The sequence below is a fragment of the Physeter macrocephalus genome, chromosome 16, assembly GCF_002837175.3.
Source record: "Physeter macrocephalus isolate SW-GA chromosome 16, ASM283717v5, whole genome shotgun sequence".
NCBI classification, from domain to species: domain Eukaryota; kingdom Metazoa; phylum Chordata; class Mammalia; order Artiodactyla; family Physeteridae; genus Physeter; species Physeter macrocephalus.
In genome coordinates this window covers 11709199-11735815 of record NC_041229.1, presented here as the reverse complement: position 1 = coordinate 11735815, position 26617 = coordinate 11709199, and the positions used below count along the sequence as shown (strand labels likewise).

General features: G+C 50.0%; 1 protein-coding gene across 16 annotated transcripts in view; it reads left to right on the top strand.

Annotated features, from left to right (window-relative positions):
- TECTA (tectorin alpha) overlaps window positions 1–26617 on the top strand; it is an 87381-nt gene that overhangs the window by 26048 nt on the left and 34716 nt on the right. For all 16 annotated transcript variants that reach the window (XR_003683572.2, XR_008619656.1, XM_028501049.1 and 13 more), the window contains 5 exons: window positions 5781–6351; window positions 8270–8862; window positions 10189–10762; window positions 15466–16067; window positions 23669–24230. Coding sequence is in view for 14 of the 16 variants with exons in the window: in XM_028501049.1 (XP_028356850.1) it covers window positions 5781–6351; window positions 8270–8862; window positions 10189–10762; window positions 15466–16067; window positions 23669–24230 (2902 nt within the window). In the remaining 2 variants the exon portion in view is untranslated. The remainder of the gene's footprint in view (window positions 1–5780; window positions 6352–8269; window positions 8863–10188; window positions 10763–15465; window positions 16068–23668; window positions 24231–26617) is intronic.

Below are 26617 nucleotides of genomic sequence, written 5' to 3'. Positions count from 1 at the left end.
GAGAGGCCCCAGCAGAGGGAGGCCCGCATACCACAAAAAAAAAAAAAAAAAAAAAAAAAGAGCTAACCTAAGCTTTCTCTTTGACATGTCTATCTGCTGTTTATCTTAAAGTACATTTAACTTCTTAGTTCACACACACACACACACACACACACACACACACACACATCTCCAAGCTCAGACATAACTGGGAACAGAAGTAAATTGTTTCTCCTGAACCTGGCTTGCAACAATGGTAGCCACGTGGCCATGCCCTGGAGACTGTAAACACAAAGTACAAAGCCGTAATTCACTACAGCTTTTGATTAACAATCCTCACATCCCCCCATCCTGTTTACCCAAGGGCTGTGGCTTCCTTCTCAGAGAAACATCCAAACTGATTGGTGTATCCATAGGCACTGCCTGTCCAGGCAGCTGGAGTGGGCTCCGTGACTTCTTTAGTGAAGCCTGGGTGGAAAGTTCCCCTGAAAGCTTTACCCAAACACCCCTTTAACAGAATCCCCCACTCCTGCTTGGAATGGGAGAGAACACCCATCTCTGTGGTTCGTTTAGCATATGCAAATGACTCGTGTCCCTGTCTACCTGCATTCCAGCCTGGGGCATTGACAAAAGAGGGAGAACAAAAAGCCAGTAGCAGTTACTCAATTTGTGGAGGTTCCAAGTTTCATGATGTTAATGGAGACCTCTCGGGCAACCACGTATTTCTTCAAGCGAAAATAACCAGGACCACAAGGGATTGATTGCTGCAACCCCATGCAATCCTTAATCCCCAAGCATGGAGGTCATCACAGAGATTACAAACCAGAACTGATGCCAGTGTAGGGAAGTCTTTCTTTTTTTAAAAACATGTTGTAGTTTTAATTGATGCAGCGTGTCCAACAAAAGGCAGGACCAAGGAACTAATTCCACTTTTTCTGGCTCTGCCCTTCCTAGGTCTGTGCGGCTATCAGTGTCATAATTAGAAAAGTGGGCTGTTACAGTGGTTAAAATGCCAATTTGCTTGGTATTTGGTTAGTCTCCCTAGAGACAGCTCTGTAGATCAAATCAGAGGTAAGAATTCGGCGGCAGAAGTCTGGAGTTTTTCCCTTTTAAATTTCTATTGTGCTGTTGAGCACTACACTTGTCCTTGTAGATAGATGCTAACATTTCCAGCTAGAAAAATGTTTGCTAGCTCTCCCCTACTTCCTTGTCTTGTGGGGATGATGTGTACAATATCTGAAGTTGGAAAAGAAAGCTTCATGCCGTATTCCTATTTTCCATTTTGATTAAAATTCTTTTCCCTTCACAGTCAGACTCTTTTTTTTAGAAGGAAAGGGACACCGGCCCCTTGCTTTCAGGCCCAGCAGCTCTGCTAATTTTGCGTGGCTCTCTTCCATCGTCCGAGCGTAGGGCATGGATTCCTCAATTTTCTGTAGCGACAGGGAGATGTGGACGTGAATGTAAATGTTTCAGAAAGAAAAGGTTATGTGATTCCAACTGCTAGCAAACAATGGCTCCCTTTTCCTTTTGCCAAATGGCTTCCGAGCGTCTCTGAATACACCTGCCCTGCTGGGGAGGGTGCCTCCATGGATAGCAGAGACCCCACCCGGGGTGAAGTGGGGACAGGCAAGGGGGGGTGGGAGGCAAGAAGGAGCCTGATTTGCCGACTTCCAGACGCGCAGGTTGGGGCCTTGCAAACAGATCTTAACGAACAGGTTGCCTTTCTCCATATGCTGGGGTTAGGAACTGGGCTCTGAATATGCATTTTCTCCCTTTGAAATGTTCTCAAGTGACAAAATAAACAATTTAGGATTGTGTATGCTAATAGGGGCCAAAGAAAGCCAGCTAACATCCATATATAGTAAATGTCTCCTTCTACCTAATACTTATCAGTTTTCATCTTTCTCCCCCAGATAAAACTGAGTAGTTTAGGGTACACCAGGGAAAAGAGTGCCAACGCCAAATAGCCGATGGTGACGAAGAGCTCTGATTCTGGGGTCAGATCTGCACAAGCCTTGGGCCATCTCTGCCAGCTGAGTGGCCTCTCTGAGCTTTACTTTCTCCATCTGTAAAATGGGGTAATCGTGTCATGTCTAGAAGGCAGGGCTCTTGGCTGTAGTTTGGACTTGGCTACCTCAACTCAGCACTGGACAAAGGCAGCAGGAAGCAGTGGAGGGTCAGGTCCTGTCACCCACAAATTATGCAAGCCCTGAATCTCAATTTCCTCATCTGCAAAAGGGGGCGATGGTAAGGACCTTCTTAGGTTGTTGTGAGGATGAAGTAGGATAGCCACATGTGCGACAGCTAGTACAAAGCCTGGCACCCAGTAGGCACTCAATACTCATTCCACACTGCCATTCCCACCGAAAGTTCTTCTCATTCTAAGACCTGTCCTACGATGCTACCGCTCTCTCCTAACCTTGCTCCCACCTAACTCCTGGGAGAGACGCGGTTAGAGGGGATCCTGGCTGGTACACAGGGAGAAGAAGGGAAGCAAACAGGGAGTCTCATCAACATTGGCTCATCAGGAGCTGAGGACTGGGACAGCAGGAAAGAAAGAAGAAGCCATGGGCTGGGTGAGAGCCCCCAGCTGCTCCCATTCCGAGCCCTCAGGGGTACAAGCACAGGACTCTATAAGGTGTGGCTGAAACTGAGACATGCATGAGAAAGAAAGGGGGAGAAATGACCACTTATGCCGAAAAACAAGGGAAAATCTGGGCAACGCCTATGGGCTGCGTAGGGACACAGGCAGTGTGCGTGGGACGAGATCGGATGCAGCAGGGGGACGGTTGCAACATCCAGAGACAGTCCCCCGCCGCCGCACCCTGTGGCTTCTGCTCTGAAGCACAACCACTGTCCTTTGTTAGCAGGGGCTGAGTGAGAGGAGAGGAGGGCATTCAGCGAGGGAGGTATTTGGCATTTACGATTATACCGCCTTGGAGAAGATTTCACTTCCTACATCTCGGCATAGAGCAATACACAATAATCACCCAGTGCTCTTGCTGGCTGACCTTCCTCAGAGTGTGGCTTTTCTCGTCCTTGTTGGCTGACTTGCTACCTGGGAGATAAGGATAAATCAATCAACCCCTGGGTGTGTTTTTCTCTACTTCCTGCTCTCATAGGATGGCTTACATCTCAAGCCTGTTTTTTTGTTCCCTTCCCCCATAAGTCATACTAATTTCTAGGGACAGAGAATTGCACATGCCATTAGCCATGGTAAACCCTGGGAGTGATGCTTGGACAGTCTATTGTCTCACTTCCTAGACGACCCAGAGAGTTGCAGCAATGGTGGCACTAAAGACCCTTGATCTTTCTGTGTGCCAGAAATCAGTACCTGTGCAGGGCAGCCTGGACGTGCAGTCAGCCCACCAGGGCTGTTGTAGGACTAACCATCCATTCCAGCCCTCAAAAGTGATGTCTAGAGATGCCAGGCACGTTAAGGGTGAAAAAGAAGAAAACTAGCTCTCTGTTGGAGGCTTATCAAGCCACTTACACATGGGACTCACTCTTTTTTTTTTTTTTTTAACATCTTTATTGGAGTATAATTGCTTTACAATGGTGTGTTAGTTTCTGCTGTATAACAAAGTGAATCAGCTACATGTACACATATATCCCCATATCCCCTCCCCCTTGCATCTCCCTCTCACCCTCCCTATCCCACCCCTCCAGGTGGACACAAACCACCGAGCTGATCTCCCTGTGCTATGCAGCTGCTTCCCACTAGCGATCTATTTTACATTTGGTAGCGTATATATGTCAGTGCTACTCTCTCACTTCGTCCCAGCTTACCCTTCCCCCTCCCCGTGTCCTCAAGTCCAGTCTCTACGTCTTCGTCTTCATTCCTGTGGGACTCACTCTTGATTCTTCCCCCATTTCTCACTCCCCCCGGCAAAAAGCCCCAGGCCCTGCAGAGTGTCCTCCACGAGCTGTCCCTCCTCCACGTCTGGGTGCAGGCCAGGCCTCGCCCTCATCAGCCCTGGCCTCCAGCACCAGTTGCCCGCCTGATTTCTCTCTTTCTAATCTCCACCTACTTCAATACACCCTTCATACCGGCCAGAGTGGACTTTTTCAAACACAAGTCTGACCACATCATTCTCTTACTTAAAACTTTTTGGAGCTCTTCCTACAGAAGAGAAATCCAAGTTGTTGTTTTTGTTTTTGTGGCGTTTTGTTTTCTCTTAAAAACATGCTTCAAAGGCCCTCCAAGATGTGTTCCCAACACAGAATTCAGAGCAATTCTTCCAAAACGGAAGTCAGATCATGTCGATCTTTTGCTCTGGGCACTCTCTTCTCTCTCGGCTTCCCTCAGAGTCACAGCCAAAGTCTCTACAATGGCTGACAAGGCCCTGCCTGTTCTGGCTGCTCTTATCTCTCTGCCCTCCCCGACCACTGCCTGCTCCTGGCTCTCCGCTCCGGCCACACTGGCCCTTGCGAACCCAGCGCCCAGCACGCTCCACCCCAGGGCCTGGCCGTCCCCTCTGCGTAAGCCACTCTCACCCCAGATAACTGCACGGCTTCTTCCTCATCTCAAACATCCCCTTCCCCGTGGGGTCTTCCTCGACGACCCTCCTGTCTAAAATTAGAAACCCTCTTCCCTAGCACTTTGGATCTACATTCCCAGCTTTATTTTCCTGCAGAACACTTTTCTGATGTTGTTATGTATTTTACCTATTGGTTTTGTTTGCTGTTGGTCTCCTGAAGAGGAATAGAGGCACGGATTTTCGTCCGTTTCACTCATTGCTAATCCCCAACTCTTAGAACAGAGCTTGACGCGCAGAAAGGGCTGAGTTGACATCTACTGAATGAATGGACCCTGCCTGTGTCCAGCTCCCTCTCCAGCCGCCCCTTCCCTTCCCTCTGCAGTCCAGTGACACCCCGATGACCGTCCCTATTCTCATGCAGCTACTTCTAACCACGTGATTTTATTCACTTGTCCTGGAATTCTCTGCCCCGTACTCTTCCTTCGGCTGCTTCCCTTTATCTCTAAAGACCCAGGTCAGACTTAACTGCTCCTAAAAAGCCTGTATGACCCCCCCTCCCCAGGCTGGATCAGTGGTCAGGTACCGTTCCCCCACTGCATCACTGCATTACCTATGAACGCATATTTAAAACCGTATGTCATAAATATCAATTTGTGTCCCTCTTCCTCAGTAGACCGAGACCTCATAAGGGGCAGGGACGATTACTTTTTTTATTCTTTATTTCTCAGCACCTAACATCGTGCTTGGTACCCAGTAGGTGTTCAAATTTGTTGTGTTGAACGATGGTATGACATAGGCCTGGTATCAGGAAATGACAGGGCAAAACACTCAGAGAATAACACCAGAGCAGCCTCAAAGCTCGATGGTGGGGACAGTTTATAGAGCACCTTCCAGCTGGGAGGAGGGGTCGGGGGTGCTAAGGGCAGCGAGGGGGTCATGGAAAGTATGTGCCTTAAGCTGAGACTTAAAGAATGGATTTCGAGGAGAAAAGGGGAAAAGCCAGGTAACTAGTCTTTCAAGAAAAGACATGAAGCTGGCCCAAGAGCCAGCCAGGAAGTGTTGACAACCACCTGGTCCCCAGAGGGGTTTAGAGTGGCACTAAGCGATGCACGTCTGTCACAACTCAAACGCCAGCCTGCTCTCGGAGGTTCTGGGGCCTCTGCCTTCCTGGGAGGCAAGCCCGCTGGCACCCGAGCCTTTGGGGGGCCCCTCTCTCTGTGGTGCTGAGTTGCTCCATCCCTCCCCCCTTTCCTGACCTCACCTGGACCCACTGCCCTGGCCCCTGCTCACCTGCCTTTTTACTATTGCTGTTGTTGGCAGGTTAATGACCTAGTGGCTTCTTTGCCCGTCACCTTAGACTTGGGGGCGGTGAAAATCTACCAGAGTGGCATGTCTACTGCCGTGGAAACGGATTTTGGGCTCTTAGTGACGTTTGACGGGCAGCACTACGCCTCCATCTCCATCCCGGGCTCCTACATCAACTCCACTTGCGGGCTTTGCGGAAACTACAACAAAAACCCCCTGGATGACTTCCTGCGCCCCGACGGCAGGCCAGCCATGTCAGTGCTAGACCTGGGAGAGAGCTGGCGGGTCTACCACGCCGACTGGAAGTGTGACTCGGGCTGCGTGGATAATTGCACCCAGTGTGACACGGCCACCGAAGCCCTCTACTTTGGCCCCGACTACTGCGGCTTCCTCAACAAGACCGACGGCCCCCTGTGGGAGTGCGGCACTGTCATGGACCCCATGGCCTTCGTGCACAGCTGCGTGTATGACCTGTGCAGCGTGAGGGACAACGGGACACTCCTGTGTCAGGCCATCCAGGCCTACGCCCTTGTGTGCCAAGCCCTGGGCATTCCGATCGGAGACTGGCGAATCCAGACTGGGTGTGGTAAGCGGGCATCCTGTCCACATGGAAGGCCACGCCTGTGCAGGGGGGCCGGGAGAGGGTTTCGGGGCTCCTCAGAGAGCTCCCTGTTAAGACACATTGCCCGAGAGTCAGGGTGAGGTTGAAATAGAGCAAATGGTAAAGAACGAACTGTAGAAGCATCTTGACCTTTCTCCTCACCCAGTACTGTGGCCAGAAAACAAGAAATCACTGATGGGCATCCGTGGTCAGGAGACACGGAATGCGTGGCCGGAAGAGGGCCCTTAGCAGGGGTGGCCCAGGCAGAGTTGAGCAGGGAGGGGGCCATTTCTGAGCTGGAGGTGGCTGTCCCCACGGCTGTTGGGGACATGTGGACACTGGCCTGGGGAATCAAGAGCAGCCTTTGGGAGAAGAATGCACCTCCCAGATGGAACCCATGGCATTTTTGTCCTTGGATGTTTCCTCTCTACCTTCAGTGCCTTCAGGTTCTGTGACTCCTGCTCTAGAGCATTTCAGCTGGTCCAGAAGGGGCAGTAGACAGAGCAGGTAGCAGACCCGAAAGAGGCCTTGTTCTAAAATGCCGGGTGGTGAGGAATAAAGCCCCCAAAATGTGGGAAATCCAGCTGTCCCCTTGGAATTACACTTTTGGATTGAGCGTTTGGAACAATTTAGCTATCCTATGTTTTCCTTCTATACAACTTACATCTCTCTCACTTTTCCTAGTTATGTAAATGTTAAAAACGAGCAAACGAAAAACCAAATTGCTTCTTGGAATTTTGTTTCTTTCCTGGTCCTTGGTTTTCTCCATATGAGTAAACCGAAAATTATTATCCGTGCATTTATTTGAGAGTGCTATGGAGGTGAGATTTAAAAGTTTCTTTCAGTTCCAAGGCCAGAGGGCAATTTTTTCCTATCTGTATAGGCTGGATTCATATAAATCAATATGTATCAGAATCAATTCTTAGAGAATTGATCAAGCTACTAAAAGACAGTATATTTAAATGTTTTTGTGTGTGTGGACTGGCCAGCCTCTATCACACCTGGAGTATCCAAATCCTGATTCAAGTTGAGATTGAATATGACTTCTCTTTGATCCTAGTGTAATCCAAGAGCATCCAATTGCCTAATTTTTTGCCTATAATGGCTATTTTTTTTCTAGTGGTACTACTTTCCTACCCTCCACATTCCTCTCCCTGTCTCTCATTTTAGTGGGATGAATTGTATTTAATTCAGAGAACTCGTCTACCAGGCTCTTGAACCTCTGCCTGTTGGGGTCAACCAGACTCAAACTAGACTCAGATGTTCTTAAAATAAGAATCGAAGCTTTCCAAGGCAAGAAGGGCCTTCAAAAGGCATCCGGTTCCAGTTCAGTCTCCAGGGGCAATAGGCACACAGGTTCTCTTCAGATAGCTAAGGTTCTTTCTTATTTTTAATATCCCAGAGAATTCATTTTCAGTCTTCTTTGGTCCCTGTTTGAAAGTTCACTTTTTCACATTCCTCCTCTAAGAGTTAGATTTTTCATTTCTCCTGTGAGTTGGATTTATTTCCTCCTAGGAATGGGCCGTGTTCTTTAAAGTCAGACCAACGTATATGCCCATCAGTTGAAGATCTTAAGCCATCTCGATGGTTGTAGTTCACCCAATACTAAACCTGTATTGAATAATCAGTGGAGTCTAGTTAGGATAGGAACCTGAAGTTTTATGTCAGTCAGGATGATCAGGTGAGATCCCAGTCCATCACATTGCTCAGTAGTTACTACCAAAGCAGTTGCTCTCCTTGCACACCCTCAGTCTCCCTTCCCCCCGTGAGTGGTGGCTTGGCCCTCCCTCTAGGTGCCAACTGGTCCAGAAGGAGCGTTCTTCCTCCAGGCCCCCATGCGTGGTGGATCTGGCCGGTTAGCCCCTGGGTCATTCACCTTGTCACGCTCTCTCCTCTCCGTCAGTGTCCATGGTGCAGTGCCCGAGCTTCAGCCACTACTCCGTGTGCACCAGCAGCTGCCCGGACACGTGCTCAGATCTGACGGCCTCCCACACCTGCGCCCTGCCCTGCACGGAGGGCTGCGAGTGCAACGAAGGCTTTGTCCTCAGCACCAGCCAGTGCGTCCCGCTGCACAAGTGCGGCTGTGACTTCGACGGCCACTACTACGCCATGGGCGAGTTCTTCTGGGCCACGGCCAACTGCACGGTGCAGTGCCTGTGTGAGGAGGGCGGCGACGTGTACTGCTTCAACAAGACGTGCCGTGGCGAGGAGGTGTGCACAGTGGAGAACGGCTACCAGGGTTGCTTCCCCAAGCGGGAGACCGTGTGCCTGCTCAGCCAGAACCAGGTGCTGCACACCTTCGACGGCGCCGCCTACCCCTTCCCCGTCGAGTTCTCCTACACACTCCTCAAGACCTGCCCTGAGGGGCCAGAGTACTTGGAAATCGACATCAACAAGAAGAAGCCCGAGGCAGGGCCTGCTTGGCTGCGGGGTCTCCGGATCCTGGTGGCCGACCAGGAGGTCAAGATAGGAGGCATCGGGGCTTCGGAGGTCAAGGTAAGACCCTTGCGGCCTTGGAGACTTTTCTGATGAGTCCCGCCAAGCGAAGAAGCCGCGCTCTTCAGGCTTGCCTGGCTGCCTCTGACCGTGAGCGGATTCTAGGAAGGCAATGACTCCGAAATGGGAGCATTTTCTAACTGTCAGCACCAAATAAAAGTGCATCAGGTGGAGACCTGGAGTGGAGCTGGAATTCCTCGAATTAGAGCAGGACTAGCTCGCCACAGTAGCAAATACTTATAGGGTGCTTACTGTGTGCCAAGCACTATCCTAAGCAGTATCACATTCATCCTAAGAGGTAGATAACATCATTATTCTCATTTTACAGATGAGAAAACTGAGGCACAGAGAGGTTAAGTAACTTCCCCTGGGACACACAGCCATAAAGTGGGATTCAAGCCCGGGTCAGCTGGCTCCAGAGTCTGTGCTCTTTACCCTGTACTATGCTGCATCTCTCACCTGTAGATGGGAATCCGTGTGGAGTAGCACAAGGGGTGCCTGCCATGGTGCCTCACGCCCTGCTGTCCTGGTCTGAAATACCCATCACTAAGCATGCAGACTCACAGATCATTAGTAAGAAGGAATCTTGGGCATCATCGAGTGCAACTCCTTGTTTTCACATGAGGCTCCCAAAGGGCTAAATGAGGGCTGTGGGCCTGACAGCTGGGAGGTGGCAGAGCTGGGGTGACGGAGGGTGAGGGAGGAGCAGATCTCCCTCCTCCCAGTGCCCAGTGCATTTCATAATACCACATGACATCTAATTTAGAAAGCAAAAGTCAATGCAGTGAATAAAGCATACATCCACAAACTCAAAGGGCTGTGTTTTTATTCCCATTGACACACTGGCAGAAATGAATTTATCAAAATAATAATAGGTAGATAGGTGGATGGACAGCTAGATAATTAGATATATACTGTGTGCTTCCAAGGGGCTGAGGCATAGGAAAAGTAAAATTTGAAGGGAGAAGAAGGAGGCAGGACGTCGGGGGCAGGAGGAAGCCACATGTCTACCGTGACGGCTGCTCACACTTCAGTTTTGTTTGGAACTAGCTTAGGGTCTCACACACACACACACACACACACACACACACACACACACACACAAATAAACAGCAAATGTGTTGGATCAGAGGAGCCTGGAAAGAAAGAAACAAAGATGGCCACGTAAAAAACAGTTGATGTCTGTGTGGTTTCCGCACACTGTCAGCTTCTCAACCTTACTCCAAGGGCTAGTCGTGGGGCCCAGCCACGTCTTTATTCACAGCCTAGGAAACTGTGGGCACCCTGTGTGTATCTGGAACTGATGATAGCGATTTGAATTTTCAGGTGAACGGTCAGGAAGTGGAACTGCCTTTTTTCCATCCTTCGGGGAAGCTGGAGATTTATCGAAACAAAAACAGCACGACCGTCGAGTCCAAGGGTGTCGTGAGCGTGCAATACTCAGACGTGGGTCTGCTGTACATCCGGCTCTCCACCGCCTACTTCAACTGCACGGGGGGCTTGTGTGGCTTCTTCAACGCGAACGTCAGCGAGGAGTTCTGTCTCCCCAATGGCAAGTGCACGGACAACCTGGCGGTGTTCCTGGAAAGCTGGACCACTTTCGAGGAGATCTGCAACGGGGAGTGTGGGGACCTGCTGAAGGCCTGCAGCAACGACTCGGAGCTGCTGAAATTCTACCGCAGCCGTTCCAGGTGCGGCATCATCAACGACCCCTCCAACAGCTCCTTCCTGGAGTGTCACAGCGTGGTCAACGTCACCGCCTACTACCGCACCTGCCTCTTCCGCCTGTGCCAGAGCGGGGGCAACGAGTCCGAGCTCTGTGACTCTGTGGCCCGGTACGCAAGCGCCTGCAAGAACGCCGACGTGGAGGTGCAGCCCTGGAGGACCCACGACTTCTGCCGTGAGTTCGGGTGACGCCATGGGGGCGGCCGGCCGGGGCGGGGCGTGGATAACTGAGGCCCCGCCTCTTCTTCTCTTCTTGGTGCAATCGCACTCAAGGACAATCTCATTAACCCTGTACATCTTCCCTAGTCTGATGTGTCCTCTGGAAGGCTCGTCCCCCCAGACCAGACTATTGCGCGTCTTTATTGTTGTTTCTAATCACACAATCCCTCTTCGTTGTAGAACAATTAGCTATTGACCCGTGGTTATATCTAGCAGAGGGAGCACATCATGTCAGAGGACCGGAAATCTTTGTGATGGCTCAGTGGGTGCCTTCTCTCTTGGCAAGGCAGGACCCCATTCATTTCAGCACGCGGTGATCAGTCAGGGTGGCTTTCCCGGAGCAGAGATTAGCCCCGCTCCCCAGGGCAAACCTGACAATGGTTCTTGAGAGAGTCCCATGGGCCTGGTTGTTCATTTTGGGCCCAGAGTATCTGACCCCTCTCAGCAGTACTTGTAGTAATGAGAATAATTGCCGGGAAGACGAGACATATAATCCCCTCATTTCTGGGGGAGCCCAGGGGGAGGAGTAAATGGAAGGGTCGAAGGAGAAGTGGCTGAGGGGGCGGGACCCAGGCCTGGAGCCAGGACTGCCTGCCCTGGACCACATCTCCCACCCCTTCCCCACCCAGAAGGCCGGCCCTCGCGAAGACCAACACCACCACTGAGATTCCATCCTTTACATCTGGTTATGTCTCTTCCATTGTATTTCTTCCTACCTGAGTTTGTTTATTTTTTCAACTTTTTATTTTGAAATAATTTTAAAGGTACAGAAGGATTACAAGAACATCTATCTAGCTTTTACCCAGGTGACCTGTTGTTAGCATTTTGCCCTATTTGCTTTGTCATTCTCTCTCACTGACTCTCCGTTTGAAGGGAAGTTGCAGACATCATGCCCCTTTGCCCCTAAATACGTTAAGTGTATATTTCCTTAGAATCAAGACACTCATTCACGGCACAGTACAGTTACCGACCCTAGGAAGTTTAACATTGAGGCGATAACTTAATATCCACTTCAGTTTTGCCCGTTGACCCAGTTGTGTCATTTATGGCTTTCCCCTACACCCCAGTGCAGATCTAGTCCGCGACCACATGGGGCATATTTAGCTGTCATGTCTCTTTGGTCTCCTTAAGTCTGGAACAATTCCTTAGCTTCTTTGTCTCTTGTGGTCTTGTCATTTTTAAAGATTACAGTCTCCCCCCTTTTGAAGTAGAGTGGCCCTCCATTGGGGTTTGACGCTTCGCCATGGCTGGGTTCTGCTCTACATCCAACCCGGCCCCCTGCATGGGAGACGCGTGTTTTCCTCATGGTATCAGGTCACATGTGGGGCACCCTCTGTCCAGCCTCCTCTCACTGGTGATGGGCACGTTGATCGCCTGGTCAGGGGTTGTCAGATATCACCACTCTGCGTCACTTCGTTTTTACCTGGTGACTGATGAGCCATCTGTGGGGAAGTACTTTAAGAGCACGCAGCACCCTGCTTCTCGTCACGATCCCCTCCTCGACTTGGTGCCCGCTGATGACTGTTGCTTGCGTTGATCTTCAGCATGACGGTTACATGCTGGCGGTTGACAGCTCCAGCACTCTCTCCACTTGCACCGTCAGCAGATGTCGTTTTACCGTAAGCAAGAGCCCTCCTATCTCTTCTGCCTGCCTGTCCCCTATCTATCATCCATCCACCGATCCATCCATCTATTTATTTACCTGAGTCATCTATCTTATCAACATGGACACACAGATTGCTGTTTTTTTCAACGGTTTATGTTTCATATCACATTTGTTATTTTGGCATTAAAACTATGACAGGTTTGGCCTGTGGGTGCCCCTTCCAGTTGCCTCCTACGTCCTTTGGATATGCCTCTGTCGTTTTCTTACTTTCTAGGTTAACGACATGCTCCACCTCACCTCTTAACCTTCCCTGCCCCAGCCTAGAATCAACCATTACTCCAAGAAATCCTGATTCATTTTGGTGGGGAATGTTATTAGAAGCTAAGGTCTGGGTGAGGCTTACCCATTGCTATTGGGGTATCCTTACCTTGCCTCTAAGCCTTTGTAATAGTAACAATCTTAGACAGAGCTAAGAATATCCCCCCTGCCTCCCCCCGCACACACATATCGTTATTTAAAAATAATGCTCTGGTTTCTGAGCACTGGGAGTCCAAAGGAGCATATGGAGTATCATCTCAGAGTTGGGCGGTTATATCCCTGGTGACCCTAACCGCACTGGAGAGGGATTAATAACAGAGGCTGTGACTCCGCAGGTGGAATTCTGGAAGCATGCTCTTTTCATAAAGTCACCTAAAGGGAGGGAGGCTCCAAGGTTTCTACTGACCACCACATCTAGTGGGACCTTAGAATGCTTTCCCAAAGCCTTCTCTTTAACCCACTTCCCACGTCCTCTTTTGCCCCACCTCCAGCTTGTCTAAAACGATCTCTGTCCCTGCTCCTGTACTCCACTTTCTAGTTACAGTTCATTCACATTACAGGACTACAGAGTCTGCCCCATACCAAATCCGTTTTGCTGCCAGGCCGTGTCTGTGCCATGCTTTTAGACTAGGAACTCCTACCCAGCAGGAAGCGTCTCTGGACTGTTTTTTTGTCCTGCACGAAGCACGGTTTGGTGGCATGGTTCACGCGAAGTAAGTGTGGCAGGATGACGGTGGTTCCCTCTTTTTCCAGGTGCAATGCCTGCTGAGAATCACTTCTCCCCATCCTTCATCAGGGCCTGCAGAGCCGGAGCAAACGGTCCTAAGTGCCCCTTTTAGAGAGAGACTTGTGGATGGAAGCAGCCACGTGGATCATGGCTTCCTCGGGTGGAGGGCCAGGGCTCACACGTGATTAATCAAGTCTCTGGGTACTAAGGGGTTGGTCTGGTCAGGGTTTTGCAGAGTGGGGATTGGATTGAGTGACAGCTGCAAATCAGGAACACAATCTTCTTTGGACCTGGAGAGAGGCAACCACTGCTTCTGTGTTCAGATATTTTTAACCAGCTCTCGCTGGCAGAGCCAGGCTGCCCAATTAAGTAATTTCAGAGGCATTTCAGGAGCCAGGCGAAGTTTTATTACTTCATGTCTGTATGTTCCAGACTTTCAGACGCATTCAGACAACACGATAAGTCATAAAACGAGAGCCATTTAAATAAGTCATGTTATTTGCTATCACCATAAACCTGCAGTCAGTGTTATAACATTCATAATTTAGAGACAAATGTGAAAATCGCTCTATACAGACATATTTAATCAGTGCTGAACTAGCCTACAGCTAGTCAGTGGAGGTGGAGACAGTCCTTTAGCCCAGAGGGAAAAAAATTGGCTTTCAGTCCATAGTGCAGAACTGTTGAGCTGGTACTTGTGGGCAGAACTATTATTGCCATGCAATTTCTCTATAGTGTCCTTTGTGTCCTTGGATTAGAAAACCCTCTTAAGGAGTGATGGTATGCATAAGACCTAAAGAAAGCCTTAAAGGCAAGATCTTAAACTCCCAGGAGACGGTGAGGAGGTTCACAGATCTTTAGAAAACACAGACCTGTGGGTAGATTTCTTCCGTATTCCTGGGTTCATCCCGGCTCATGTCAAGTTTCGACAAACAAAAATAATAAAGAGACATGGGAAGTTACACAGAATTCCATGGTGAGCCGCATGTGCTGTTATTTTACGTGCTGTGCTTACTGACGCAGAGTCTCGATCTATCAAGGAAGGCTTCTAGGCAGAAAAGTGACTTGAAATGAAACTTGGAGGATGGGTAGGATTTGGCTTTGTGAGGGCCGTGCAGGAGGGGCAAAGGGTGTGAATAAAGGAGGTGGGCAGGGCCGTGTGCTGAGGTCAGTGAGGAGGTGGAAGGGGTCGGGGGACACCAGGAGCAGAGAGATGAAAGACTCAGGGAAGGTCCGATGCGTAGAGTAGAAACACCTCCCTGAAACCTATCTGTAATGGAAGGAAATGCAAGAAGGGAAAGGGTGCAGTGTTTATTGAGACCCTACTGTGGGCTTGCTATATTAGGTTGTTAATCCTCAGAACAGCAGACCTAGGTAAGTACTGTCCTTATTTAATAAGAGAAGAAACTGAAGCTCAGAGATGGTACCCACAGGTCTCTACAGCCTCAGAGCACTTGTTCCTTCCAGGACTCTCTTTCCGGAGTCTTTGAGTCAGGAGACTCAGGGTCGGGAGAGGCAGATTCGAATCTCTCTCCAGTACTTATCAGTCGGATTAAGTCACTGAACTTCGGTTTCCTCACTTATAAGACAGGGGTGATATGACTGTCCTTACCATCCAGACTGTTGAGAAAATTACACTAAAATGCCTAGAACGGTGCCTGGCGTGCCGCAGGTGCTCAGAACAGGCCCATCGTCCCAGAGAATCTTCTACACGAAAAGCTAAGTGCGCTAGAGGAGCACGTGAGTGAGGGGCTCGCTGAGCCTTGTGGATCACCCCAAATGAGGATGGCAGTGGTGCTGATCACATGGCATTTGCTGAGCTCACCGTGCTGGACAAATAAGTCACATGCAGCATATATACTCGCACGCACACACGTGCACACACACTATGCACACAGCCATACATGCACACACATGCACACACCCATGCGTACCAATGAGTGTACACGGACCCTGTCTCTGACCTCTGTCCCTTTCTCAATCCCATCTCCTCCTCACCCACCCTCAGCTCTGGACTGCCCGGAGAACAGCCATTTCGAGGAGTGCATGATGTGTACAGAGACCTGTGAGACCCTGGCGCTGGGCCCCATCTGTGTGGACAGCTGCTCCGAGGGGTGTCAGTGTGACGAGGGCTATGCCCTGCAAGGCAGCCAGTGCGTCCCCCGGAGCGAGTGTGGCTGCAACTTTGAGGGACACCAACTTGCCACCAATGAGACCTTCTGGGTGGACCTGGACTGCCAGATCTTCTGCTACTGCAATGGCACAGACAACAGCGTCCACTGTGAAACCATCCCCTGCAAGGGTGACGAGTACTGCATGGAGGAGGGCGGCCTCTACTACTGCCAGGCCCGCACCGACGCCTCCTGCATCGTCTCGGGCTACGGCCACTACCTGACCTTTGACGGCTACCCTTTTGACTTCCAGACCAGCTGCCCGCTCATCCTGTGCACCACAGGAAGCAGGCCGAGCTCAGACACGTTCCCCAAGTTCATCGTCACAGCCAAGAACGAGGACCGGGACCCGTCGCTGGCCTTGTGGGTCAAGCAGGTGGACGTGACCGTGTTGGGCTACAGCATCGTGATTCACAGGGCCTACAAGCACACGGTGCTGGTGAGCGGTCACAGGCCAGACCCCAGGAGGGGAGCCGTGGGGACGTGAGGATAGGGGTCCCGGGTCAGCAAGTCAGGCTGCAGCTGAACCAGGCAGGTCCAGAATCCAAGGAAAAGCAGAGGATGTTAGAGCAGAGAGGGGCCCTGGAGATTTCCCCTCACTTTACCTTACAGATAAGGAAACAGGGCCCTCGGAGAGAAAAATGCCCAAGTCACAGGCACCACATTAGGAACAGAGCCAGCTCTAGGAACGGTGTCTTTCATATTGTAGCAGAGTGTGTTGGAGACGGCACAGACCTAGATGGAGACCCAGCTTGGCTACACCGAGCGTCCTCAGACAGTCGCTGTGTGTGTGTACGAGAATGTGCACCTAGCATGGACTAGGCGTCAGTAAGTGGTACTGCTGTCTAATCCACCTCCTTCCCTTAGCTGAGATCAAAACATTTGCCTCCTCGGGTCTCCTTCTGCCTCTTTCAGTCTCCCTTTCGCTCCCAGGGGACCTGGGAGTTCAGGAGTCTTGTCCACCTCTGGAGCACCCCGGGGCTCCCTTGCAGTCTTCTGACTTTCCACTCCCTTGGCCATGAAGACAGGAGCAGGTAGGGGCTGAGGAGTTCCATGCACTCCGATTCCAGCCTGAGGATGTCAGCCCCAGCCACAGGCCGGCCACCCCTCCTCCAAGGGCCCACCCTGAGCAAAACTTGGGACACCAGCCGGCCACTGCTTTAGCATTTTGGAGGAGCTGACTTAGGATGTCAGCCTTTTAACACCATCCTCCCAGGTCTGCGGTGTGATTTATCTCTAAGGAGGTTCCTCTCCCTCTCATATACGTTCCCTTTCAAATTCTGAGCTGTTAAAGACTTCCTTGGGCAACTCTGCTGATTTCTTTCCTTCCTTAGAATTTCCTTTAACCCCCTTCTCTGACAAAGAGAGGTTTCTGAGCTTCTTAAACTGTCCTCCCTTTCACGTTTACTGGAAAATGTGCCTCCTTAGTGTCTAAGGTGGCAGTCTCACTATGAACATCCTTCTTCCTTTTCTTGGATATTTTACCCAAACTGCCATTGTTTCCCTCTGTGTTTCACCTAACAGTTGGTTCCTCTATCATTTATGGCATTAATCATACTGTATTTTTCCATGATGTTCATGTCTAGCTCACTCAATATTCATAGTGGACTTCTTGAGGGCAGGAACCACACCTAATCCATCTTTATATTCAATGAATATACTGTGTGCTATGACACTCAAAGCGTTTGTCAAATGAACGAAGGAGATGACATAATAAGCCCTTTCTTCCAAGGTTCCTACGACTTTTATTTTGCTGCTGGTCACTTCTTCAGCAATTTGAGAGATGAAATTGCCACGTGGACAAGTTAGGAATGTATCAGATGCCTTGCTTTTAGCCACAAAAGCTTTCCAACAGATGTCCGGATAGTCAGAGTCGCTCTTTACAATAACTTCCCTCTCCTCCATTTTCATCAATTGTGTTAAAACAAACACGTCAATCATTTTGTCCATGTGGCTGCATCATATTTGTCCTTTTCTCCTTTGCTCCTCCTCTGACATATTTCTACCCTTAGATTTATAAATTTGGATATCGTTCCTTATCTCTGTGACATTCAACACTTTTCCACCTTTCTACCTTTCAGGCTTTTTTCTTCTTCTAAAATATAATCTGTTAACAGGCCCTGTCCCATCCACTGTACCATGAAAACGTATTTTCTGCCTTGTGTTACACGGTCTCAAGGTTTAGGTATATAGCTATCTGAGGCTACCCCTGTTTTCTGACCCAGTTATTTTCACATATAGACACTGGATCTTCATGAACACTTGTTCTTTTTCCTGCTCTCCCTTCTCTCCTCCCCGGTGGCTGATTCTCCTCTCTCACCAGGTGTTTCCCTCCCTTTGGGTCAGCTCACCTTCCAGGCACGTGTCTCATGAGATGCACTCATGCCTAAAGTCAAGAGCCATGAGAACTACACAGCTGGTCTCTTCCTCCCACAGAGAGATGCGGAGGGAAGGGTATATTAGTTCTTAGGGCTGCTGTCACAAAGCATCACAGACTAGGTGGCCTGAAACAGCAGAAACCTATTCTGTTACAGTTCTGGAGGCCGGGAGTCCTAAACCAAGGTGTCCTCAGGGGCCATGCTCCCCCCCGAGGTCCTAGGGAAGCCTCTGTTCCAGGCTTTCCTCCAGCTTCGGGTGGTTGTAGGTGACCCTTGGCTTGTGGCAACATAACTCCAGTCTCTGCCTCCATATTTTCATGGGCTTCTTCCCTCTGTGCCAAATCTCTCTCTCCTTTTAAGGACACTAGTCATTGGATTGAGGGCCCACCCTTTCCCCGCATGATCTCATCTTGATGATTACATCTGCAAAGACCCTATTTCCAAATAAGGTCACGTTCACAGGGCCCGGGGGTTAAGACTTCAATATACCTTTTGGGGGGGACACAATTCAGTCTACAACAGGGAGTAATTAGAGAGTAATGGGCATGAAGGAAGACTTGATTAAAGGGGTGGGGGGACCCTTGCCAGGGCTCGTCTTTCTAAGTCACCAGATGTCCAAAATGCCCAAGCTGGGAATAGAGTGTACAGCTTTCAACTCTCTGACAGGAAGACCAAGTTCAGGATGCTTGAAGGTTCTTTTCTTCTGGGGCCTAGGGGATAGATTTAGCATTTACTTTGAATTATTAATATGCATTACAGGATCTGCTTGTTCAATGATTTGCGTTTGTTTTTCCCATGATGTTATTATTAGTCACCATCTCTCCCCGAGAGAAGAATAACGGCCCTCATAATGACAGCGCACAGTGAAGCGCCGGGCAAAACACAGCACAGAGCCCGGGTCACGGCTGGTGCTTGCAAAAACGGAGGTGACATGGAAGTGACTCCTTGGGACACCGGGTCCCTCTGTGATTCTGACCTTTCTCTGCATTAAGCAGTACTGAGGATGTGGGGAAACCCACCAAGCCGAGGGAAATTAGAAATAAATATGCTATGTGTATACCAGCCAGGGAGTGGGAGTGAGCGGCAGAGGTGAGCCACTCCCGGGCACCGCAGAGCCCACGCCTCAGCCGTCCACAGCCCGAGCTCCACAGAGACGGCCTCTCTCCTTCATCTCCCCCAGGCTTCTGCACAGCTGGGTCCTGCATGGTGCAGGCCAAGGGGAAGGCTCTCAGGACCTTCCAGAGCTGGTGTTTTTATCACTGATTGCCCACCCCGTGGCCATCAGAGGAGAGGGAAGCTTTGAGCACCACTCTGGCCCGGTTGCATCTGATGCGCTTGCATTGACAGGCTGTTCTGTGCCAAGCCCTGCGGGTAGGAACGTGAGTCAGACACGGGTTCTGTCCTGAGGGAACTCAGCGTCTAGCGGGAGAGACAGACGTGTTCGCAGGGAACGTCAGCGTGATGTGAAGTCCCAGAAAAATGTGACGTGCAGTGGGGAAGGGGGGTGTGTGTCATGAGAGAACAGGTTGACTGAGCCGCCTGGGGGGACGGAGGGAAGGCTTTCTGCAAGAGATGATCCAGAGCTGAGCCCTGAAGGCATCCGTTGGCCAGGCCGAGAAAGAGGCAAGCGCGTCCTAGGACAAGGAAACGTCCGTGGAGATCCAGGGTGGGGGTGTGAAGGGGACCTCAGAACAGCTGAAGAACAGCTGTAGCAGCAATCAAGGCCGGTTGTTTAAAGGAACGCTCGCTACTGAAAAGCGAATATGTGGCCTTATTTCCAATACTTCAGTATTAGAAACACATTTCCCCCACTCATCCCCATATGCCCTGCTCTCTTCCTCCTCTGCACCGGCCTCTTCCATCCATCCTTACCCACCCCTCCCTTCCTCTGCCTCCCTCTTTCCCTCCGTTTCACAGGGACAGACAGGGCAGTGAGGTAGGGGTGGAGGTCGCATTCCTGGGGCCTGAGAGACAGGGAGAAGCCGGGCAGGCCTGTCTGCATCGAGGCCTTCCTTTCCCAGGTGCTCCTGGACGGTGACAGGACTCGAAGGCCTTGAGCTGTAATCCAGGCACATGGCCTCCCCAAGGTATCGCCCCCTCCTTGACACCCAGTAGCCAGGAATAGAGAATGCGGAGAAACTCGGGAGGAAAAGCCAGCCAGCACGCGTGAGCCCTTGGGTGCTCAGCCTTTAGTTTATTCGTGTGAGTCGTCAAGGCTCGTGGGAGTCCCCACGGCCTCTGCTTCCCTCGGTGACTTTGCACACCTGTGTTCTCTGTCTCTGGGTCTCCCGGTTGAGAAAGTTACGCTCACCAGGCATGATCTCCCTCCTCCTCCTCCCCCCTCCATGCTGTCTCTGAAATGACCCATTACCACGTCCTCTTCACCTCCTCTCCTCGTTCCAGAGAACGAATTATCTCTTCCCCTCTCCATGGCCACCCTCCAGCTGCACCATCCCTTTTTTGCCCTCTCAGGCTCTTGCCTGTCTCTCATCTCCTCCCCGTCCTGCGTCTTGGGCCTTTCTCTTCAACCCATAAACATATTCATTCTAAGATAAACCTTGACCCCGATTCAATCCAATCCCTCTTCTAACCAATCCCTCTCCTCCCCTTTCTTACCAAACTCCCGGAGAGAGACATCTCTGCTTCCATATCCCCTGTCTGCTGTTTAACCTCCGCAACCTAGCCTCTGGTATCATCACGCTGCTGAAGTTCTCTTACTAAGATCACTGGTGACTTCTTCTTTGCAAAATGAATGAGTCTTTTACAGGCTTGATTGCATGGGACGTTACAGACGAGGCCCTCCGTGGTCCAGGCCCTCCCCGCCTCTCCATCTTCATCTCCTATCATCCCCGAGGTCACATTTTATGCTCCAGCCTCATTCAGTTGCTGTAATTCCTCATATTTATGAGGCATTTCCCCTCCTCCTGGCCTCAGCTCAGGCTACACCCTTTTCTTGGGATTCCCTTTTCTTCACGCTCATTCCTTCATTTTTTGTTGTTGTTTTGTTTTGTTTTTAATTTTTATTGAACTATAGTTGACTTACAATGTTGTGTTAGTTTCAGGGGTACAGTAAAGTGGTTCAGTTATACATACGTATATGTGCGTGTGTGTATGTATATATACATACACATATATATAGTCTTTTTTTACATTTTCCCTTCCATTATAGGTTATTACAAGATATTGAGTAGAGTTCCCTGTGCTATACAGTAGGTTCTTGTTGGTTATCTATTTTATATATAGTAGTGTGTATATTTTTTAAAATTTTTATTGGGGTATAGTTGATTTACAATGTTGTGTTAGTTTCTGCTGTACAGCAAAGTGGATCAGTTATACATATACATATATCCACTCTTTTTTAGATTCTTTAGCCATATAGGCCATTACAGAATATTGAGTAGAGTTCCCTGTGCTATACAATAGGTCCTTATTAGTTATCTAGTAGTGCGTATATTTTATTCCCAAACCCCAAATTTATCTTGACTGGCCAACATCACCCAGCCTTCAGGACCGGGTGTGGGCACCATTCTCTGCGGACATCCCTGATTCTGTCCCCAGGCTGAGTCTGGTGCCTGTGCATCTATTTATCGCTATCGTTGCTTTTATCAGGTGATGTTATCATTGCCTGTTTATGTGCTTGTCTCTGCCACGTGCCGTGAGCTCCTAGGGAAAGAGCCCTATGCTTTATTCCAGCGTTTAGTACAGTGCTTCGTGCACAGTAGTGCCAAACTGATGGCTCCTGGATGAATGAGTGAATTCTGCCTGGACCAATATTCATAGACAAGGAGATCGCTGAGTTGAAATCTGAAGGGTGAAAATTGCCCCAGAGAAAGAGAGGATGGGGGAAGGGCACGATTGCTGTCTTAGGCTGGTTCCCTAGAGGCAGAGTCTGAGGTGGGGATTCCTGAAAGTGAGGGAAGAACCAGGGGCAGAGAGCTCAGCGAGGATGTGGTCTAAGTTGGACATCAGCCTGGGCCACCGGGAGCTCTGGTGCATGACCTGCGCACAGAGCTGGTCCCCTGTGTTGGTCAGTCATGGGCCGAGGGCTGCCCTTAGGGTGGGGGTGGGGCTGGATGAGCGGGTCATAACCTCCTGGGCCAAGGGCCCCCCGTTTGGCCAAGGCCAGCTGCGAGTTATCATTAACTCACAATCACAGCTGCCAAGGATGGACACAGAAAGCACCACCACACTTGCAGCAAAGGAAACGGCACGTGGAATGGGGCAACTCGGTCCATCTGGGGAGCAGCAAAGCGCTGGGTATGGCTGGGGTGGAGGAAGTGAGTGGCTTGGGCCCGAGAGGCAGGGGCCAGCTCCTGGAGAGCCCTGTACCATGTGCTAAGCGTACCCCACATTTTATTCAAGCTGTGCAGGGGGTTTTAAGTATTCATTAATTGCTTTCAATTGCATTAAAAAATATTGGAGAGGCAGTGGTGAGTGGCTGGAGGAGGGGGGCAGTACCGGGGTAAGGAGACCAGTTGGGGGCATATTCAAGAATCAAGGTGGAGGGTGATGAGAGTCTGAACTAAGGTGGTAGCAGTGGGGCTGGGGGCGGGGGTGTCAGTTGGGAGAGAGATTAAGGAGGTCAGGAGGGGAGTTATTTCCTGGCCGGGAGCAATCTACGACCACCCTGTGGGCAGCCACCTTCTTCTTTCAGGAGGAAGACCAGCTCTCCTCTTAGCCCTCACAACAGTCTGTTTTCCATCAGGCACTCACCCAGCCAGGGCCTGCAGGATTTGGCTCATCTGCATCAAAATGGTGCAAGGGCCGTGCAGTTCTGGAGTTTGACATTAAGGGATTCCCTTGTTTTCTGAATTTAAAATCTATGGGAGGAAACCTGCGTCAAGCGCCCTCTCCACTGTGCTGGGCGCCCGGCAGGGAGTGAGGGGAAGGTGGATGTAGAGATCAATAAAGTGTGGTCCCTGCCCTCAGGTTGCTCCTAATCTTGTAGTTGAGACAGAGGTGTAGACAACCAGCTGTAATATAAGGCAGATGTGATGTGTGCTTCAATAGCAGGGTCCACGTGCTTGATCCTGGCCAGAGGTGCAGGAGAACACGAGAGAAGTATAAGTAACATGTTCTGGTTGCCCAGACGAGGGAGTGATTCATCCTGACCACCAGGTCCGAAAATCTTGCCTTACGGCAGAGCGGACATTTGAGCAGGGTCTGGGGAATGAGAAGGATATTGGCAGGTAAAGAATGGCATCCTAGTCAGAGGGACCAGCAAAATCAAGTCATTCTTCAGGAGAAAGAAGATCCTAGAGGAATTGATCAATTGGGGCTTGTCTAAGATAAATCCACAGTAAAGCTGGAAATAGAAACACAAGAGTTTTAGGTTTGGGTCTTTTAGTCTAAACTTTAATTGAATTCTTATTACCCTCTCATTACCTTGGAGAAGACAATTTGAACTCGTGGAGGGGATAATGCTATAAACAGAAGGCACTGAAATAAATAGGTGTATTAGTGTACACAGCATAGTCATTTAAGTCTGTTCAAATCCTAATAATAATAGTTGAGGGACAGAAGCAACACTGAATGCAAAGATTTCATTCAACCTGCTCCAACGCGCCGGGGGGCTGCCTCTCGGAGGCTAATCATTAGAAAAGCGGGGCGGGGCTGTCTGGGCCACCTGTGTTTGTCTGTGCCGACCCTCTTGCTCTTGCAGGTCAACGATGAACGGCTCTATCTGCCCCTGAAGTTGGGACAAGGGAAGATAAACATCTTTTCCTTTGGCTTCCATGTGGTGGTGGAAACTGACTTTGGCCTGAAGGTTGTGTATGATTGGAAGACCTTCCTGTCCATCACGGTCCCTCGGGGCATGCAGAACAGCACCTACGGCCTGTGTGGCCGCTATAACGGCAACCCCGAAGACGACCTGGAGATGCCCATGGGTCTGCTGGCCTCCAGCGTCAATGAGTTTGGACAGAGCTGGGTGAAGAGGGACACCTTCTGCCAGGTTGGCTGTGGCGACCGCTGCCCTTCCTGTGCCAAAGTGGAAGGTTTCTCCAAAGTGCAGCATCTCTGCAGCCTGATCCCCAACCAGAATACGGGCTTCACCAAGTGTCACAGCAAGGTCAACCCCGCTTTCTTCTACAAGAACTGCCTGTTTGACTCTTGCATCGATGGCGGCGCCGTGCAGACCGCCTGCAGCTGGCTGCAGAACTACGCCAGCACCTGCCAGACGCAGGGGATCGCGGTGACCGGCTGGAGGAACTACACGTCCTGCTGTGAGTCCTTCCCGTTGTCTCTCCTTCCATCTTGATTGGTGTGGGCAGGCCGGTCATCCGGTACAAGTCAGAGCAAACTGAGTGGGGCAATTTCAGGAAATGCACTTTGGAATTGAGTTTGTTCCCTGAAACAAGAGATTGAACCGCCCGGAGCCTCCGTTTTCTTATCTATAAAGTGGGGTTAATACCGCTTATTTCCTGTATTCCTCTGAGGATGAAATAGGATCACGTACAGAAAGCACAGAGCAGCACACATGGCATTTGGGCTCAGCAAGGGCACAATAAGATTCTAACAAAGGACGAATCGAGGGAAGAGTGAGTTAGCAGATTGCTTAGTTTGTTCTAGAACCTCATGGACCCATCATTAAGTGTACTGATAATTTATACACTTTCTCTTAGTGTGTTTTTCTATTTGATTCATATATGTCATGTATCCGTCTCTGCGCTGATGAAATATAGCAGAATGTTAAAAGCATTGGAAAAAGAATTAGATACACCTGAAATTAACAATATTGCACATCAACTATATCTCAACGAAAAAAAAGAAAAAAGAAAAAGAACTAGAGCTCCTGGAGTCTAGCCTTGCTCTGTCCTTAAGGATCGGTGTGACTTTGAAGCATTTCACTTTTCCTCCCTGGTCCTTAGTTTCCCCCTGATAATGCTCTGCCTACACTCTTGATGCTCCAGAAGCGTCAGGAGGATCAAATTAGGTAACTGAACGCCTAGCACACTCCATGCATGTTGGCTCGCTTTGAGCCAAGCTCCGTGCTAAACACTTTATCACCATTTGTTCCTCCATAACCCAATTAGGGAGAAGCTGAGACTTAGAGGAGTTAAGTAATTTGCCTAAGGTCCTCCTGTCTCAGTGGCAAAGTCAGGGTTCGACCTTCCAGCCCCAAAGCTCCTGCCCTCAACTCATACACTTCATAGTGGAATAATTTGTCTGCATTTAGCACATCGCAATAGGAAAAGGCGGGGAAGAGAAACCAGTATTGGTCGTTGGCCAATCTGCCTTGGTCTATTTTCCCATCTCAATCTCATTAGCTAGAGCAGATTTCTTTTAGGCCTAACTGTATGAAAAAGGCTACAAATGGATGCTGAATGCAAAGAGCTCTAAATAAGTGATCCAGCAGGGGTCCCGGAGAGTAAACTCCCTTTTCATCCTGGGAAAGGGAGATGTGGATAAAAAACCAGAAACAGTGCTGTCGGTTAATGCTCACACAGTTTGTTTACATCCCATATAATTGGATTCATGTAGATTGGGAGGACAGGGTGGGAGGAAGTGGGGAGAGGCAGGGAAAAGATGCCATTTCAGCCATGCTCAGTCCCTGAGTGAGGGGCTGGGGGGAGCGATGCCAGTAGGGGGTGACTGTCCAGACTAATTGGCCTCTGGTGACTTTAGTAAAATAAATATGCCTATAAAAAAGTCAGGGTCTGGATAAATCTCTAGAGCTACTCTGGATTCACTGGGGTGAGCTCAGTGGGGTGAGAGAGCTTGCCTTCCTCTAAATCAGCAGACCAGGCTGTAGACACAGGGGCCTAAAGATGGTGCAGGATGGGGAGACAGTTTTAGGAAGGAGACACTGCCTGCTGCCTCTTGAGACCTGCTACAGGGCGTTCCCTCTTTTCCTGTAGCCATGCCGTGGCGACTGCACTGCTGTCTGGCATGGCTGGGGTGGAGAGCAAGGGATAGTGTATGCCCACATCCATTGCCTCTAGCTGCAATGGGAAGGGAGATCATAGCGAAGAACTGTTTTTAGAGGAGGCTAATTCCAGGAAGTCTCAGCTTAATTTATGGATATCCATTTTTGTCACTCACAGGAAAGAAAAGGAATCAAGTTAGTAAGCCCTGATGACCTTACCTTTGAGGTGAAAGTTCCCCTACTTCTATGCAGCTTGGACCCATGGGGCTGAAATTGGTGCAGGATGGGGAAACAGTTTGGGAAAGGGATACCCTTCATAATGCATATGAAAACTATTTTTCTTGTCCGTCTGTCCCCTCCACCAGCAACTTTTCCTCTCCCCTCCTCAAAGTTCTGTCCAGAAATCGGTTGCCTACTCTATACACCGTCACAGGGAGTTCCATCCAAGGCACTCAGAGCAGAGTCTGTCCTGCCTCACCCTTGGCCACGGGCCCCATCCGGGCCTAGATAGCTGCCTGCCAGCAAGGCCCAGGCCAAGCATCCTTACCACAAGAGGGATAGACCTTCCCCCACCTTGGCATTTCAGGACAGGGGCCAAGATCCAAAAGAGAGCTCCTGAAGAGGTGGTGGTGGTGACTGGCAAAAAGAAAAGCTAAAATAAGAGAAAAAAATTATACTTTAAAGACGGCGTGTGGGTGGAGATTGGGGGGGCGGATACAGTTGGAGACAGCTTAGTTTTCCATT